The sequence below is a fragment of the Penicillium canescens genome, assembly GCF_028828765.1.
Source record: "Penicillium canescens strain IBT 15451 chromosome Unknown utg000003l_segment0_segment0, whole genome shotgun sequence".
Lineage (NCBI taxonomy): Eukaryota > Fungi > Ascomycota > Eurotiomycetes > Eurotiales > Aspergillaceae > Penicillium > Penicillium canescens.
This window is the reverse complement of record NW_026703965.1, coordinates 184,493-200,523: the sequence shown is the minus strand read 5'-3', so window position 1 is coordinate 200,523 and position 16,031 is coordinate 184,493. Positions and strand designations below refer to the sequence as shown.

At 50.1% G+C, this 16,031-nt stretch overlaps 8 protein-coding genes across 8 annotated transcripts; 4 read left to right on the top strand and 4 right to left on the bottom strand.

Moving 5' to 3' along the window:
- Positions 1–1,344: 1,344 nt before the first annotated feature.
- N7446_003522 (C2HC5-type zinc finger protein) lies at positions 1,345–2,808 on the bottom strand (the record flags this gene model as incomplete). The annotated part of the gene is made up of 1 exon (XM_058512271.1): positions 1,345–2,808. One exon carries the CDS (start codon positions 2,806–2,808, stop codon positions 1,345–1,347), a length of 1,464 nt encoding a protein of 487 aa, XP_058373600.1.
- Positions 2,809–3,229: 421 nt separating this feature from the next.
- N7446_003521 (uncharacterized protein) lies at positions 3,230–3,532 on the top strand (the record flags this gene model as incomplete). Its single annotated transcript, XM_058512270.1, has 1 exon — positions 3,230–3,532. The coding sequence occupies one exon, from the start codon at positions 3,230–3,232 to the stop codon at positions 3,530–3,532; it is 303 nt and encodes a 100-aa protein (XP_058373599.1).
- A 962-nt stretch (positions 3,533–4,494) lies between these two features.
- On the bottom strand, positions 4,495–5,437 carry N7446_003520 (uncharacterized protein; the record flags this gene model as incomplete). Its single annotated transcript, XM_058512269.1, has 2 exons — positions 4,495–5,322; positions 5,378–5,437. 2 exons carry the CDS (start codon positions 5,435–5,437, stop codon positions 4,495–4,497), a joined length of 888 nt encoding a protein of 295 aa, XP_058373598.1.
- Positions 5,438–5,469: 32 nt separating this feature from the next.
- On the top strand, positions 5,470–7,005 carry N7446_003519 (GNAT family N-acetyltransferase; the record flags this gene model as incomplete). Its single annotated transcript, XM_058512268.1, has 2 exons — positions 5,470–5,545; positions 5,981–7,005. The coding sequence occupies 2 exons, from the start codon at positions 5,470–5,472 to the stop codon at positions 7,003–7,005; spliced, it is 1,101 nt and encodes a 366-aa protein (XP_058373597.1).
- Positions 7,006–7,239: 234 nt separating this feature from the next.
- Positions 7,240–9,459, bottom strand: N7446_003518 (putative metalloreductase transmembrane component; the record flags this gene model as incomplete). Its single annotated transcript, XM_058512267.1, has 1 exon — positions 7,240–9,459. One exon carries the CDS (start codon positions 9,457–9,459, stop codon positions 7,240–7,242), a length of 2,220 nt encoding a protein of 739 aa, XP_058373596.1.
- Positions 9,460–10,835: 1,376 nt separating this feature from the next.
- N7446_003517 (3' exoribonuclease family protein) lies at positions 10,836–12,014 on the top strand (the record flags this gene model as incomplete). Its single annotated transcript, XM_058512266.1, has 1 exon — positions 10,836–12,014. The coding sequence occupies one exon, from the start codon at positions 10,836–10,838 to the stop codon at positions 12,012–12,014; it is 1,179 nt and encodes a 392-aa protein (XP_058373595.1).
- A 186-nt stretch (positions 12,015–12,200) lies between these two features.
- Positions 12,201–14,036, bottom strand: N7446_003516 (aspartic endopeptidase; the record flags this gene model as incomplete). The annotated part of the gene is made up of 1 exon (XM_058512265.1): positions 12,201–14,036. One exon carries the CDS (start codon positions 14,034–14,036, stop codon positions 12,201–12,203), a length of 1,836 nt encoding a protein of 611 aa, XP_058373594.1.
- A 226-nt stretch (positions 14,037–14,262) lies between these two features.
- On the top strand, positions 14,263–14,860 carry cyp1 (putative peptidyl prolyl cis-trans isomerase (CypC); the record flags this gene model as incomplete). The annotated part of the gene is made up of 3 exons (XM_058512264.1): positions 14,263–14,295; positions 14,349–14,390; positions 14,447–14,860. 3 exons carry the CDS (start codon positions 14,263–14,265, stop codon positions 14,858–14,860), a joined length of 489 nt encoding a protein of 162 aa, XP_058373593.1.
- Between the last annotated feature and the right edge of the window lie 1,171 nt (positions 14,861–16,031).

Here is a 16,031-nt window from a genome sequence, read left to right as displayed (position 1 = left end):
TAAAGTGTGAATCAATAGTAGTTGCTTGCTTATTCGGGACTTTGGTCTCGGGAGTTTAGAGCTTTGTACCGCAAGCTCCAAGAGCTCGCGGCTCGCCCGGCCGTTCCAGCGTACCTCGGAGATCACACCAACGAACTTTCTATCGAGTTACCCCGAGTTAGCCACTCCAATATGAGCGTCTATGACACGAACCACTCTTTTGGACTAAAAGATATCGATGGATATGCGATGTGGCAGTTCCCACAAGTGCAGATTTGCCTGCCACACGACTTTTGTGAGTAGATAGACTTGTTATACCCTTGGGTTTATACTAATGCTTAGTTTCTAACGGCAATGGGTGCGCTCATCCAGAGAATTCACCATTCGCTCTCGGCACAAAACCGTTTAGTAACCGTACCTTGGGATCCTATCATATATTAAGAGGAGCCACGTCTTTGTATAGGCAGGGCCGATTATAGCCTGCTTTTAGAGAACAGCATAACCTTGCGTGTCACGTCATTATTGTCAAGGCTAAAAACGATGGCGGAGGTAGGAAATTGTTGACCTACATAGCTATGATTCAGGCTGATGGAAGAAAACGCGGCCAGTCGGATTGGTCAGTCTACGGTGCCCTCAGTGATGGGGACAAGCTACACGCTCTATTACTTGGATCAAGCTGTTTAGTACACAGGTATGCTCTTTAACGCGAGATGTGACAAAAATCACGAATTTGCTCGCTTCTTTCATCCTCAAAGGCATAGAAACTTGCACTTCTCCTATACGCCCAAGCCTATCCAGCAATCCTTCCGCTCACCATTCCCTCCAGGCACCTCAACTGCCCGCCATTGCTATTTTCCCGCCTATTACAGACAGTAATGGAGATCTAGAGATCTTGTTGAGTTGTGAAAGAACTTGTGAAAGGTGCCTCTCTATAGTGGAAACTATGTATAGTCATAGGCCGTAAGTCCTTTCACACTCCCCTACCTAGATTACATGAACAAGTTTGATGAGATAGAAACAATGAGCTGCACTATCCCGTACATAAAGTGGAGGTTATGCAACTAGTTACGCCGTAAGAATTACCCCTCCGACTCCACTGCGGTTTCTCCAGGGATCTCCGAGATCACCGCCGTTAACCGATCTACGGGTGATCAGATATCCGCTCCGAGAATGGCGGATGTTGGAAAATGTGAGACCGAAGGGGTGTCAAATCCAGGCTATGATAAGCTTTGATCCTCTCAAGGGGGTATCAGGGAATCACACTGAGACTGGTCTCTGGGCTTGGAATAAGCATTGTAAAGTCACCGCCCTGTCTGTGCTATTTGTGACTTGTAGTTTGCGCTCATACTCTAGAGCGTTGACGGACTAGGTGGTATGCCCGTGTACTCCACCATCAAGAATCCATTGTTCATTGTCGTCATTGTCATCCTGTACCCGTCGCCAAGTTTGTTTTCTTTCAGTCTGCTCCGCTGCTTCGGGCGTCTTCCCTTCCGGAGCCTTCCAGACAGGTCGCAGAAGACCACCGGCTGCAAGAAGCGGGTTCCGACTGAAAGCATGTTCGCCTCGTGGAAGCTCTGTGGCAGCTTCTTCGGCTGGCTCGGGCTCACTGGCCTCCGGCGTTGACTCTGCTGCAGCATTATGATACACACGACGGACCTTGCCACCCTTGATATCCAGACTCATGACTGTTTTCTTTTTCTCCCACTCGGGACGAGCCTTCTCCTCCATTTCGCGTTGAATGCGCTGCTGTTTCTTAAGCGCCAGCGCGCGTTGGACGGGGCTCATCCATAAGGTCGAGGCGACATTGGGTGTTTCAAAATCAGCTGTTTCGTCGACAACCTTGGTCCGACGGGCATTCTGGGCTTGGAATTGAAGTAGCTTGTCACGGTGAGCCTTGGCGGCATCGAGTTTACTGGGGGACCCGGACCCGGATGTAGGCTTAGGCCCTCCTTCGTGATGAACACCTTCGTTGTGTACTCGCATCTTCTCTTGTCCACGCTCAGCACGTAGTTCTCGGATCATGTCTTGCACTTCCTCTGCGGAGAGCAGCGGTGTGCCGCAGAAGGAGCATGGTTGCAGACCCTCGAGCGAGCAAATGATCTTCCCGCAGTTCATACAATTTGGAGCTGGATCAAATAGCGGGTGAAGGGAGGCGTAGCAGTTGCACTTGCGTCGTTCCTCCAGTGTCGGGTTTGTCGATACCTCCAAGGCGGCGATAGCTGCAGTAAGGTCTGAGATGTTATTCGTCGTCAGAGCCGCACCCTTGCTACTTGATCCTGATCCAGCCTGCCGAGTTGATTTGCTTGTTTTTGATCGTACATTTGGTAGCATATCCGAAATTGTAGGGCCACTTGCTGATGGCGGTGGCTTTGATGATGATGTGGGCAAGGGAGAGGGTACACGCGATGATTGCGAGGACGTAGGCTGCGAAGGCGCGAGGCTTGTAGTCGGTTTTCGTGAGGACATATAATCCTCCTCCTCGGCCTTCATGTAGCCCCCTCCAACGTTGCCGTAGTTGTCTGGGCGGCGTGGCGGACCAGCGCTGTGCAACGGAGCCTTCTTTTTACCCTTCTTGGCTCCCGATGATCGCGGCGCATCTCTGCTTTGGGTCGATGTCGTCTGGGGCAGTTGCCGGGCATCGCGGCGCGTATTGAACGAGCTTATGAATTCGAGGGCGGCGGGGGAGTCACCGAGGAGGTTTTTGAGGTGGTCGGCGCAAGCCTCCTTGGAGAGACTGGCGGCATATTCGACGACCTGCGACAGCGACTCCTCATCGAGGGGAAGAAGCTGAGAGAGGCGAGGAGCTGCCCATGCGCTGAGATCGGCCATGTTGTGAAACGTCGAAGAAATGAAGTGTCGGACTGAGTGAGTCCCCACTTATCACCGCCTTGGAAGTATAGACTCGTCTACTGTTGATTCCCTCACCTCCAGGCTATTTTCCCCTACACTAATGGTGTAGATCACAACTCTCGCCTCCTCAGGCGAAACTGCTTTGCTAAATGGCACATATAAAGCACCTCCCCAACCTGGTCACACATCGTGAAGTCGTTCAGCCTCACTCTCGCCGATGGAGAGATCGCAACAGGTTTTCTGTCTATTCCACAGTCAACCCAGAAGCCATTACTTGTCTGCCTGCATGGTGGAACATACGACGCCAAATGCTTCGATGCTTCCCGCGAGTACTCCATCACCCGGGTCACTGATCCACTGGGGATTCTAGTCATTGCACTCAATCACCCGGGCTATGGGAATGTCACTGAAATTCGAAGCCAATAAGACATGTGCTGAGCGACAGGGGAAATACATCAATAGCACTAACTTGTCTGCGCTCTGGAAGGAATATGGAGAGCTCTCGGGTGCATCGGCAGTTGTCCTTCTCGCACACTCTATTGGTGCCATGATGGCCACAATCACTGCTGGATCCTATACAGGAACTGAAGGATATTCACTTGCAGGCCTGATCACCTCCGGAATCGGTACTGAGACGAGCCTCACCCATATTCGAAAGTTTTATGAACTTCATCGAGCCAGGCGTCAGCCATGGGAACTTTGACCCTGTAATGAAGGATCAAATGATGCTGAAGATCCCAAATATGTCTCTTGCAGATCCCGAAGTGACGAAGCACTCGGCGAGTCTTAACAAGCCCGTTCCTGTAGGTGAGATTATGGAAATCAATACAACCTGGCTGCGGGATTGGCATCGACATTCTCATCAAGTCAAGGTTCCTCTCAAGTATGGAGTCAGCGACTTTGACGAGCTCTAGAGTTCAACACCTGATGCACCTGAGAAATGCCGCGATGCCTTTCTACTTAGCCCCAGGGTTGAACGTGGAATTGTTCCCAATGCGCCGCATTGCATTGAGCTGAGCTATGCAGCACATAGTTGGCTGACGGGATGTTGTGAGTTTGCGGTTGAGTGTACAGAATGGTACGCTAGTAAGAAGTAGGAGATATACACTTGCAATGTTTGTTTGAAGTATAGCGGAATGAAGTGAGCAAGGTCAACATGGTATAGCTATATGCAGCTCAGCATAACAATTTGAGCATGAGAAGAATCGATTTGATATTTATATCACCAGCTCCCACACTCCATGATAGAGAGTCTGACGGCATTTCCATCGAGGCAAATACTGCCATGCCTGAAAGAGACATACAGGGGCTTTATATGATCCGAAGTAGACTCGGCTTGGATACATTAATTGAACCTGTATAGTACAGAAGTGCAATTATCTTCGCCAGTCAGGCTAGTACGATGACGCAGAGATAATGATAATGATAAAAGAAATCAATTGCATGTTTCTTACAGTGCCACAGTCCACTGTATTCCATGGTATGAAGTAATGTACAATCCTACAAGCCCCCATCATCATTCATCTATGCAAATTCTTCGGGGTCAACAGCCCACGAAGACAGACCGCACCGAACCCAGAGACGCCGTGGGATATGCCCAGTAAACAAAGCTCGAACGCCGCGGACACCATGATAGAAAAGGAAAAAAGTATGAAGATAAGTGACTCAGTCCGCGTTCTCGCTCTTGATGTCGTCGTCGTTGTCCTCAGCTGTGAAGGATTGCTTAAGCTTGCTAGGACCAGGCTTGTTGCTGGAGCCTTTCTTGGGTCCATTGGGCTTTTTCTTCTTGGTAGGGCTGGGACTTCCGTCGTCTTCATCTGCGTGCGCGCGCTTGGGTGCTGAGGATGTGGGGCTGTTGCCATTGCTGTCCGCTGTAGGGGTCTTGTTGCGCATGCTGGTTCCGCGACCAGAGATGTTCATGCAACGGTCGAGGTGCTGTGCAAGGCGGTTCATGACAAAGTAACGAGGGCAAAGAGGACATTTGGTAGTGGGAATCTCGGGAATGGTGCTGTCGCGGTCTCCCTTCTTCTTCTTGGGGTTGGGCATGATGGCAAAGAGCTTGCCGTGGACATCGTGACCCGGCAGGGTAATCATCGGTCCGTTGGCACAGTACTCGCAATCCGAGTCGGGGGGAGGTCGGGACATGGCCCCGGTACTTGGGTACAAGAGCTGAGGCAGACGGCATTCAGGGCATACAAGCTCCTTGACGGTGTGCAGGGGGTTGCCTTTGAGAAAGACTTTGCCACGGTCGAAAGTGGCTGCGTCGGTCTCCATGCGCATGGTCGACAGTTTCTTGGTATCGAGAATCACTTCTTTCTTGATATCGGTGGAAGTCTTGCTGGGAGTATCGTCGGGCATGATCGCCTGGTCCTCCGCTTTCTGTCTCGCGACCACTACCGCGGACCGCATCCGGGCCGTCTTCTCCTCGCGATGAACCTTTGCGACGAGATCGTGGATGATGTTGCCAAACATCTCGTTCAGAATATCGGTTGACTAGTAAAAAGTTATCAGCACCTGTAATACCCACCGCGAAATCTTTTGCACGTACCACTTTCGCAATTGTTCCAGCAGGGTATGTCGGCCTGCGGCCACCGGTGGAGTCGGCCATTGTCGGATTGCGTCCGGAGGAAGTTTCGCACGATGTTGAAGATCAGCTTCCGAATGGCCGACAGCTGTGTTCGCCAGCGAACAGATGTGATGTTCTTCGAACCAGCCGGTCCGAGGTCTAGTTCTCCATGTACCGGAAATCTATGCGAGGCGAAGGCAATCGGTGAAGGGAAGTCCGAGAAGGTTGGAGTTTATATGGAGTCCAAATCATAGAATCCAAAGAAGCGGAAGAGACAATGAGGAGGGAGGGATTGTCCTGGGCCTGTTGTCAGTGAGGCTCGATGAGGGAGAGGCCGGAGACGTTGGGTGAATAGCCAACAATAGGGGTAGACAATGCAGTCAATCACACAATAGCCATAGAGCACTCACCTGAAAAGGAGTCTATTGTCCAAAAGCTTTAACGGCCGTCAAAAGTGCCTGAATCCCGAGGAGATGAAGAGATGAGGCTGGAGAGAGTTGTTCATTGCTTATCGCTTATCGCATCTCCGCATTCGCCTTCTGTTGCGACTCTCTCTCTTTCACTATGGCATATCAACTGTTTAAGAAGAACCAGAGGACTTCCTCGTCTTCTGCTCCTTCTGCGCCTTCGTTGTCTCCGCGTCAACCCTCAAACCCTCCAATCCACCCCCTCCCGTTCAGCCACCTCAATCCGCTGTCGCAAACACGTCTGGACCTAAGCGCTCCAGGGAAGAAACATTTGACCCATATCCTCATGTTCCAGCTGGAACTGCGACTCCACACTCACATATCACTATTGAGAAGGTCAACACGGCACATATCCCTTCGTTGACACGCATCACGGGCTTACTCCTGCCAATCCGCTACCCGAACTCGTTCTACACGGCTACAATAACTGATCCGGTGATCGCTTCCCTGTCGCGGGTTGCTATTTACCATGATCACCCCGTTGCAGAAGTTCCAGGGGTTGGAGCGGCTGGGACAGACAAAGTGATCGGTGGCATTCGGTGTCGGCTAGAGAGGATTCGCCAGCTTGAGGACTCGACCCGGGAATCTCAAAGACATGGTAATGGAGACACTACAAATCTCTATATCCAGACCCTACATCTGCTCTCGCCATATCGAGGCCATGGTGTGGCAGCTTCACTCTTGAACGCGCTTCTCTTCGCGTCGCCGCCAGACTCCAAGAACAAAGAACTATACCGGGTCTCTGAGCTTGTCAAGCACTATAACATTCGTTCTGTGACAGCGCATGTACATGAAGCAAATGAAGATGCCATGAACTGGTATATTGCGCGCGGCTTTAGGGTTGATGGCCATGTCGCCGAATACTATCGTCGACTGAAGCCCTCTGGCGCAAAGATCGTCCGACTAGAGCTGCAGTGGGACAAAGAGACCGTGGAAGAAGCTTCCCTGGAAGAAACAGGCACTCGAAAAGACTCTTGCAATGAAGATGACGACGAGGACTGGGAGAAGGTAGAGGCGGAGGATGGCGATGAAGGTGACCACGGCATCCAGCTCTTGAGTGAGTCGCGCGTCCTTGAGAAGCAAGAAACGCCCTCGCGCAAGCGTAAGGCCGAGGAAGATGACTATCCACATCGAGGCGAGTGAAATGATATTTGTGGATTATAAACTTTGGATACCCTTTGCATTTGTGCAGAATTGTGCTGGTGCTGCATCAAGTGCATACGTGATGATATTTGATTTAAATATGTGACACCATCTATTGTGATACATACTTCCTCACGCATAATATTCGTAGAAGCTAAGCATAATATGACGGGCATTATCCATGTAAATATAACGCCATGGGTATCGCGCCAACAAAAGACAAGTAACACTACATTAGATGTTATAATTCTCAGCATGCAAGAAGATCTCATCTTTCGATGAATCCATCATCACTTGCAGCTGGAGTTTGGCCACTGTATTGGCCACCTCCACACGCATGCTCGGTGGCCCACAGACAAACACGCATGTGCGACGGCCAAAGGTCTTAGAAAATTCGTTGATCATTTGAGGGATATTTGGACGGAAGTAGTCGGTACGCCAGTTGTCTCGTCGTGGTTGATAATAGGCAAAGCGTGGTGCTGGGGATGGCGGTGGTCTTTGTGGCACTGCTTGTGGTGTGCCAAATCCAAAGTCGAAGTTAGGGTTGACAGATCCAGATCCTGGTGAAGCATATGGGTCCATTGTCGGTTGATAGTACTGACGGGTGTTTGGCACATGAGCAGCCGGATAAGCATTGGGTAGAGCAGTAATGCCATCTTCGTTCTCACGGCGCAGTTCCTTTTCCACATCTGGATTACCCGCAGCTTCGGCGCGGATATAGGCAGAGTTACGCTTGTCGATGCCTTGGAGCATGCCGTAGATCTTCTCCTGGACCATATCCCGCCCGAGTTGATCATCTTGCTTCACGCCCGTGAGGAAGAAGTGACAGTTTACAATGTTCGACGGTGCATAGTCACGGCAGATACGCAACTCCTCTCGGAACCATTCCATTGTTTCTGGGCTCTTCAATGCCCAGATGACTCGGACTGATTTGGTGATAGCTTTGCCATCTCGGATCTTCTTGATGAGATCCAACAGTTGACTTGCAATGGCGGTGATACCACTGCCTCCAGCGAAGAAGATCACATCGTCAAAGGCAGCCATCTCACGCTGCATACCACCGTACGGTCCTTCTAGGAATGCGCTGTAGGTCTTGTAAGGGCCATGCTTTAAGGCCTTGCGGAATGCCTTTTTTGTGAAACCACTGAATGGACGGAAGACAAGTGTCAGGTCACGGTATTTCTCACCATAGGCAGACGGAAAGTCATCACTACAGAGCGAGGAGATTGTGAAAGGATGGCTCTGAAGAACTGAGATTCTCGGCAGTCGAAGGTAGACATACTGTCCAGGGCGCCAGCGCATCTTTGTAGGAATTACTACTTTGACAGCATTCTGTGGGAGAAGAGTTATGGCGCATTCTTCTCCGATCAAGAACGATGACGTGCGCAAAGGATTTGTCCAGTTCAAATAGAACAGCCGAATGATATAAGTGATGACCCAAATGGCGAGGGTGGTGAAAAGATAGGCCCAGGACGAGAGGTAGTTCCTTGTGTGCCAGAACAGTAATGCCACAAAAACATACGAGACCGGAATATGAACAAACACAAACAGCTCATACATCCAATGACGGAAAATAGGAAGAGAATGAAGACACAAGACTAGCAGAGGCACCAGTGCTGCAAACCCGGTTCCGTACACATAGACATGCGCAGGAATTCCTAGGCGATAGTTGACCAATGCGCCATCTTCCCAAATTGGAGTAATATAGAACGGAATCATGTGAATCAGACAGAGAAAGAGGCAGATATAGGCAGACCAGCGGTGCAATCCATTCAGCCGCTCAGGGCCAAGGCCAGTCATCATACTGATGAAGTTGGCCTTGGTGCTGAGTGCAACAATCCAAGGAACCATGGCCACTGCCAGCATACCCGATCGAATAGCCAACGGAGGTGATCCGAGGGCAATCGACCAGTAGTATAAGGGTTGAGGAACGAAACAGTACAATGTGACAAAGATCAGCGCAGCCAGTACAATCACTGTCACTGCCAAAGACGGAAACACGATCTCGCACTTCCAAATCTTGAGGGCTGGCATTGGTCTGTAAAAGATCCATCGCATGAAAGCAATTGCCTTGTTTAAGGGAACAATCCTGGAGAGAAGTGATTCGCGTCTCTTTGGAGCAGAGATTGCATTTGGTGACGGAAAGAAATGGGCATTGGAAGCATCGGTTCCTGCACTCGGTAGCTCATACTCATCTGGCACCGAGTCGTCACGGAATATTTGAAGTCGATTTTCTTTATGAAAAGCAATGCGCATCTTGTCGCCCCATATATGCCAGCCTCGGATGAGAGTCGTGATGACCAGCAGCACGACGGCGAAATATACAAATCCCACTCCATATTTGGCTGATTTAGACCACGGGTCTCGCTGCATCTCAGCTGCCTCGGCGGCGGTCGTCGAGGCCGTGACCGGGACCTTGACACGCTTGGCGAGGGATACAACTGAGTCCCACATGGTGAAGCTGGTGGAAGACAATGCGATGTTCTAATTCTCCAGGTTAGAATCCCTCCAATGATTCTGCGTTGCAAGTAAAAACTCACCAGATATCCCGTTCGCAAGAGTGTTGTACTATAGTTCTGAGCTCATGTCAGAGCTTCAAGCTTGATGTCATCACGAAAAAGAGCAAAAAGGAACTTTCGGGGGAGATCCCGTCTAGAAGTATGCGAGGGAAAGTCACACAAACTGCTCTGCAGCTGTGGCAGGATAAGCCCAACATAAGATTCCGAGTGATGAGCCAATAAAATACACCTATTACAGACCGAGTCTTGGCTTTCCGAGCGGTTCGCCAGTGAAGTTCAGTGCGGAGTGATATCCCACTGAGGCGTGACGGTTTAGCGCTCTGACGCCCAATCACTCATCACATTGTTGGACGCAAAGTGACTGAGTGATGAGCCCGCATTAGCGCAGTGGGGAAGTTGCTGCATATCAGTCAGGTCAGATTTTCGGTTTTTAAGCTCCAATCATATCTTTATATGGTTCCTGGTTTATTTAGCCGGAAACGTGAAGTATACATGCAGAACAGCCCTAAAGCTCCAGCCAACATTGAATGTACAGTAGAATGGAGTACTATAAATAAGGCAATTTGTCTGCTTGGGGGAAGTACCCTCCTCAATTAAATCCAACTGGCATGGTCGAATTGCCTTGGGGCATAGAAGAGACGTGCAACCTTCGAGAACCGTCACAGCATCAACGGTATGCATTCTGTAGCTGACATGCGACAATACTTTGTCTTTTTATAGAACGATTTGCGAGAAGGATCTGGGTAACTTTCACCGTGAAGGCGTTGAAAATACATACAATCTCGAGTACGACTGAGCATCTCAAGTTCTAGTCCTTAATGCAGTCGGTCATATATGCCTCCTTGGTGTCACGGCCATGGTCTGCTATCTGGGAGCTTCGGTAAGGACCGGACTCCGGAGATTGCGCTCATGTTGTTGATATCTTGCAGGGGACTCTGCATCCTGCTAAATCTGCTTCGTATCTCGGCACCTGTGGTCGATGTGATATTGCCTTCGACATCCAGTTGATCGTGTTCCACTGTATATCGCTGGTTCGGACAAGTTATGATTTGTGCCTTTGCGGATATCCTCTTGGGACTATCAGGCCAACCAAATAGTCTTACAGTATGTTAAATAGTATTTGTTTCTCACAATAATTAGGCAGAGTGTAATGAAGAGAGATTGTTTCCACCGAGTTGGATATCGTTTTATGCCTGAGGCACTAACAACAGCTTCCACCGCCCTCGATAGGAAATTATTCTGCCATTGATGCTCGTCGGCTTTTTCAGTCATTCCAGTCTTAACAAGAGCAGTCAGGGACATTAACTAACAATGGCGTCCTCTACTCCTAGCCACCCGGCACCTCCATCATTATCCCTGCCACCATCCCAATTCGCCCGCCTCCAACCTCACGCCTACCTTCTCGCCCACCTCTCCCCACCAGCAGCAAGCAACCAACCCTCGCTCCGTGCCAACGGTCGTGCAGCCTCGCAATTTCGTGTCACATCCGCCAATGCAGGCTCCTTAACTCACACAAATGGTAGCGCAGTCGTACGAATCGGCGACACTGCCGCCGTCTGCGGTGTTCGCGCGGAAATTCTTAACACAGACGATATCGCTTCATGGAGCGTATCGCAGGCCTCGTCAGAGCAAAATACCGACAAGAAACCCGAAGAAGGAGACACAGACTCGCAAGATAGGGAAGACCGAGCCCACATCCAAAACTTGAACCTGCTGGTTCCCAATCTTTCTCTCAGCACTGGCTGCGCGCCGGGCTTCACTCCCGGTGCGGCGCCTTCCGCACTCGCACAGTCTCTCTCTCACCAGCTTCTTTCCCTACTGCACAGCACCCGTCTCGTCCAAGCAGACGACTTGCGCATCTGGTATCAGCCGCCGAACCTCGAAGTGGAGGCATTGGGTGAGCAGATGGATGTGGATTCGGAAGGGAGTGGGAACCCTGCACGGGAGATTAAAGCCTTCTGGGTGCTCTACATTGATGTAATGATCATTTCCTTGGCTGGAAACCCATTCGATGCTGCTTGGGCCTCTGTATTGGCTGCGCTGCGCGATACAAAGCTCCCCAAGGCTTGGTGGGATGCCGATAATGAGACGATCCTTTGCTCGGATGATATTGCGGATGCACAGAAGTTGTCTCTACGTGGTTTGCCCATTGCTAGCTCGTTCTGCTCATTTGAGGCTGACGCCGCTGCTGGCTGGAGAGCGGTTGTCATTCCCAATGCCGAGGAGCAGAAGGCTCAGGAACAGAAGCAGAAGAAGCAGGGCATGCAGCAAAGGTGGATTTTGGCGGACCCGGATGGATACGAGGAGGGATTGAGTCAGGAGCGGGCTTGTGTTGTTGTGGACAAGGAGAATGATGGGAAGGGGAACACTGTGATTGTGAAGATGGAGAAGCATGGTGGTTGGGCTTTAGACGGCGATGATATGCGGCAGCTCGTGGATGTTTCTGCTCGGAGATGGGACGAGATGAAACGGATATTGGATCAATGCTGATCAGATGCCATACAAACAAATGATACCACTACAATTTTATCTTCCAGGCTTCTTGTAATTAAAACTCGAGTTGTAGAAAATGATAGCATACTTAGCAATACATTGAGGCCGAGGGTGTTAGTTTAATAATACATGAAATCATTTTTCGGCCATGAAGGTGCATGCTAGGAGACTCTATTGGTCGCATCAGTCGCTCGCTGGCTTCTTCACGCTACGCCTTCTTCTCTTTAGCGGAGGCTCATTGTCTCCATCGGCATTGAGATAAACCTGCGTCACCTTGTCCTCTTCGTCTTCAAGGGTTTCCGAGGAAGTGTCTTTAGTCTCGCTTTTGGACTTCCGCGGAATAGAAACGGAAAAGGAGATCAGGTCCAAACTCTTTTGGTCCTTTTCTTCCTTTCTCGCCTTCTTGGGCTTTGAATCATCGGTCTTCTTCGTGTCAATCTTCTTATCAACCTTCTTAGACTGTGAGCCGCCGTCTTTTGATGCAGAGGCATCGATTTCATTAGAGAAAAGACGCATAAACAGACTCTTCTGGCTTTTTGTAGAGGACTTCTCTTTAGCCTCTTCCTTCTTTTCCTCGTCGACTTCCACTTCTTCTTCATCGGAGAAGTGCCACATAGTGTTGATTTCACCCCGGACAAGCGCGGTGCCCCAGAGCGAGGTCAAGACGCCTGGAACCAGGTAAAGAAGAGCAGGCTGGGCGTGGTTTGAGTATTGCATCGCGAGGAGAGTCGTGACCATTCCGGAAACATAGCCAACCACACTGGCCTTGAAGTATGTCTTGGGGAACGTGCGAGCGTCGTAATAAGGAGGTTGGAATTCTGGGTTCTCTGGCTTGGGTGACGGAGCCCAGTACCGCTCTCCCCAAGCTCCAGTTGGTGATTGGTACTCAGGCTTGACGGCAGCCAGATCTGACCCTTCAATCTGTGCCTTTTGGGCACCCTTCCGTTGATAGTAGAGGAAAAGATCGAAACGAAGTGCCAGTCCCATCACCATTCCTGGTACCACAATATCGCCCAGTCCAAGCATGGCCAACTGTGTGGTACTAGGATCGTCGTTGGCATTTGGTGGGCGGGGGAAAAGCAGCTTGATTGGTACATCCAGCTTTGTCGCAACAGTGACCATCAACGGAGTGAAAAAGACGAAATAGATGTCATAGAAAAACAAAGCACCCAAAATGAGGGTGCCTGTCCAAAAGGTGGACGGTGACATGACTTGGAGAGTACCATAGCAGAAGCAGAATCCGAGGAAATTGGTCAACCACCACAGCTTTGCGACAAAGGCAAAATATCCCACAGCTGATAATGCAAGTAACGCGCTCAGGACATCAATGAGACCGATAGGGCATTTGAAGTTGAATAAACCTCGTACCTGAGCCCGTATCTGGAGTCGCTGGTAGGAGGCATTTCGGCATTTCCAAATCAGCGTGGCTACCATACCTGGAAGTGGGATCAAGCCCCAGATTCCAGCAAGTGGTGAATACCGGACAGACGGTGACTTGACTGAAGTACTGCCAGATGCGATGAACTTGCGCTCTGACTGTGCCACCTTCCATAACTGTCCACCTTGGCGATAGCGCCGAGGGAACACAAACGACCGAATCATCAAGAGGACATCTTTCAAAAAGGAGAAGGCGAAGAAAAGCCCCATTTGGGAGAAGTAGAAGCTGAGGACCTTGTTCAAGATAGCCGGGTCTTCCAACCATTTGATCACCAGATATAAACCACCCAGGGTGAGCCCAGCAGTCACTGGAAGCATCAGGGCATCAGATGGTCCAAGTCCTTCCATCTTCTGCAGCGGTCCCGGGCCCACCTCATCCTCTGTGTCTTCGAGTTCATTCGTGTCTTTCTTGGGGGGTTTGGCCGCGGACGAAGGTCTGGTCAACGATGCATGGGAACCGATCCAGATTGGGAAAAGAGCAGAAACGATAAGGTGTCCATAGGTGGGAAAAAGTGGTCTCAATCGTTCGTAATGGTAGAGCGCCTGTCCAAGCAGCTCTGCGACAGGGCTGACATCGGACATGGTGGCCTGTTATAGCGAAGGAGGGAGTAATCGCAAGAGAAAAGAAGGTAGAGTTAAGCGAAAGACAACCAAAAGAAATTCAGTCCATGTCTATAGAAGCTGAGAAGTTTAGGAACTGAGAAGGTTGCTTGCTGTTGAGAGATTGGAGTGCCAAGCTCCATGGCCGATCCCGCCTTCCTCTCTCACACTCTCTGCACTTTTGACCCTCCGCATTCACAGCTTCATCATGGCGACCGAGGTAGCATTTGACACGTCTATGGTATTTTGTCGTTCCATCATATCTCGTTGTGATATTTAACTAACTCCTCCCAGGGCTCTTTCTCTGTAGAGCTCTACAATACCCATGCACCCAAGGTATGAATTCCTCGGCATTGCTTCCCAGTACTTTTTACTGACGCCTCGCCCCTTAGACATGCAAGAACTTCGCGACACTTGCCGAACGCGGCTACTACAACAATGTCATCTTCCACCGTATCATCCCTAACTTCATGGTTCAGACAGGCGATCCTACCGGCACTGGTCGAGGCGGTAGCTCCATTTACGGCGAGAAATTCGAAGACGAGATTCGCGGAGACTTGAAACACACCGGAGCTGGAATCTTGAGCATGGCCAACAGTGGGCCAAACACCAACGGCAGTCAATTCTTCGTTACACTTGCGCCCACCCCATGGCTGGACGGAAAGCACACAATCTTTGGCCGTGTCAAGAGTGGCATGAGAATCATTCAGCGCCTGGGGCTCGTCAAGACAAACGGAGAAGACAAGCCTATGGACGAGGTCAAGATCATTCGGGCTCGAGTGGTCGAGCCGGGGGCACAGGAGTGAAAAGTTGCGTGTTGCGACTAAACGCACGCGAACAAGGAGGAATCATACAGCATCACTTCCACGGAAGGAGACAGCCCAGGTCGAAGTACTGGAAACCCATATGCCCTGCAGGTTGCAGGCACCATAACTCGACCCGGCGTCAGACATGCTTGAAATCGCAGCTGCTTGCATCAGCCCGCAAGCTATAAAACTACAGGATTTGGCAGAACAAGCTACCCAATAGCTAATGAGAGTAATGAATGTATCACTACAAAACGAACCGCTTCCATCAGATGTCTCCATCAAGAGCAGCAGATACAGAGTGACAAGGAATCTTATCTACCACTCCCATAACGAAGTCCAGTGAAGGCCCGCGTCGATGAAGACCGAATTGCCATTGGAATGGTAATCGTTCTGTGCAAGCACTGGGAGTGGCATGGAGAAGAAAAGATTCCGCTGAGTTTTCGGGTTCTTAAGCCGTGCAGCCTAACCCCTTTGGGAAGTCACGTGTGGTAGATCTATAAACATTTTGGATGATCGAGGAAATAGAAGATTCAATGCTGCAGCAATGACCTTCCATAATCTTCCTCTTCGTATTTCCTGCTTTTGACCGACCGCAGGTAGCAACTCTGCTCGAGTCGCAGGGACATCTCGTCGCAGTTGTCCGTCATACAATAATCGGGTGTCCATATAGCATCTGCGCATAATTAATTCCGGTCTGAAGCTACATGTATTGTCACAGCAACATTTCGGTCGGTTGGCTTGGCATGCCCTTGGACATCTTGGCAAGAGTTATCTGATTCGGTAGTAGGCAATTTCGAATGCGAGGGAGACGCATGTAGTGTCGTCCCAATTTCCTGTCGTGGACATGCGCCGTTTATGCACCATCTGATTGATAAGCTTAGATTTAGCCTCCACCAGTTACCAAGAATTGCCATGTAAATTTGATGAATTTGTTGGCCAGCCATACTTATTCTCGAAACTATGGCGGAGCCAATTTGCTTGGGTTATCTGGATTCTCCAGGCCTTCATCTATACCATCTGTTCTTCCTTTTAGCGACATAGCGGCAAGTTCGCGTATAGTGTGATTAAATTCGAGGTCTTTCTTACTACTCCATCTATGATAGACCGGCATTATAAGACGCTTGATAGGTCTATTACTTTAGTAAAGTTTAACATTCCTGGAAATCTT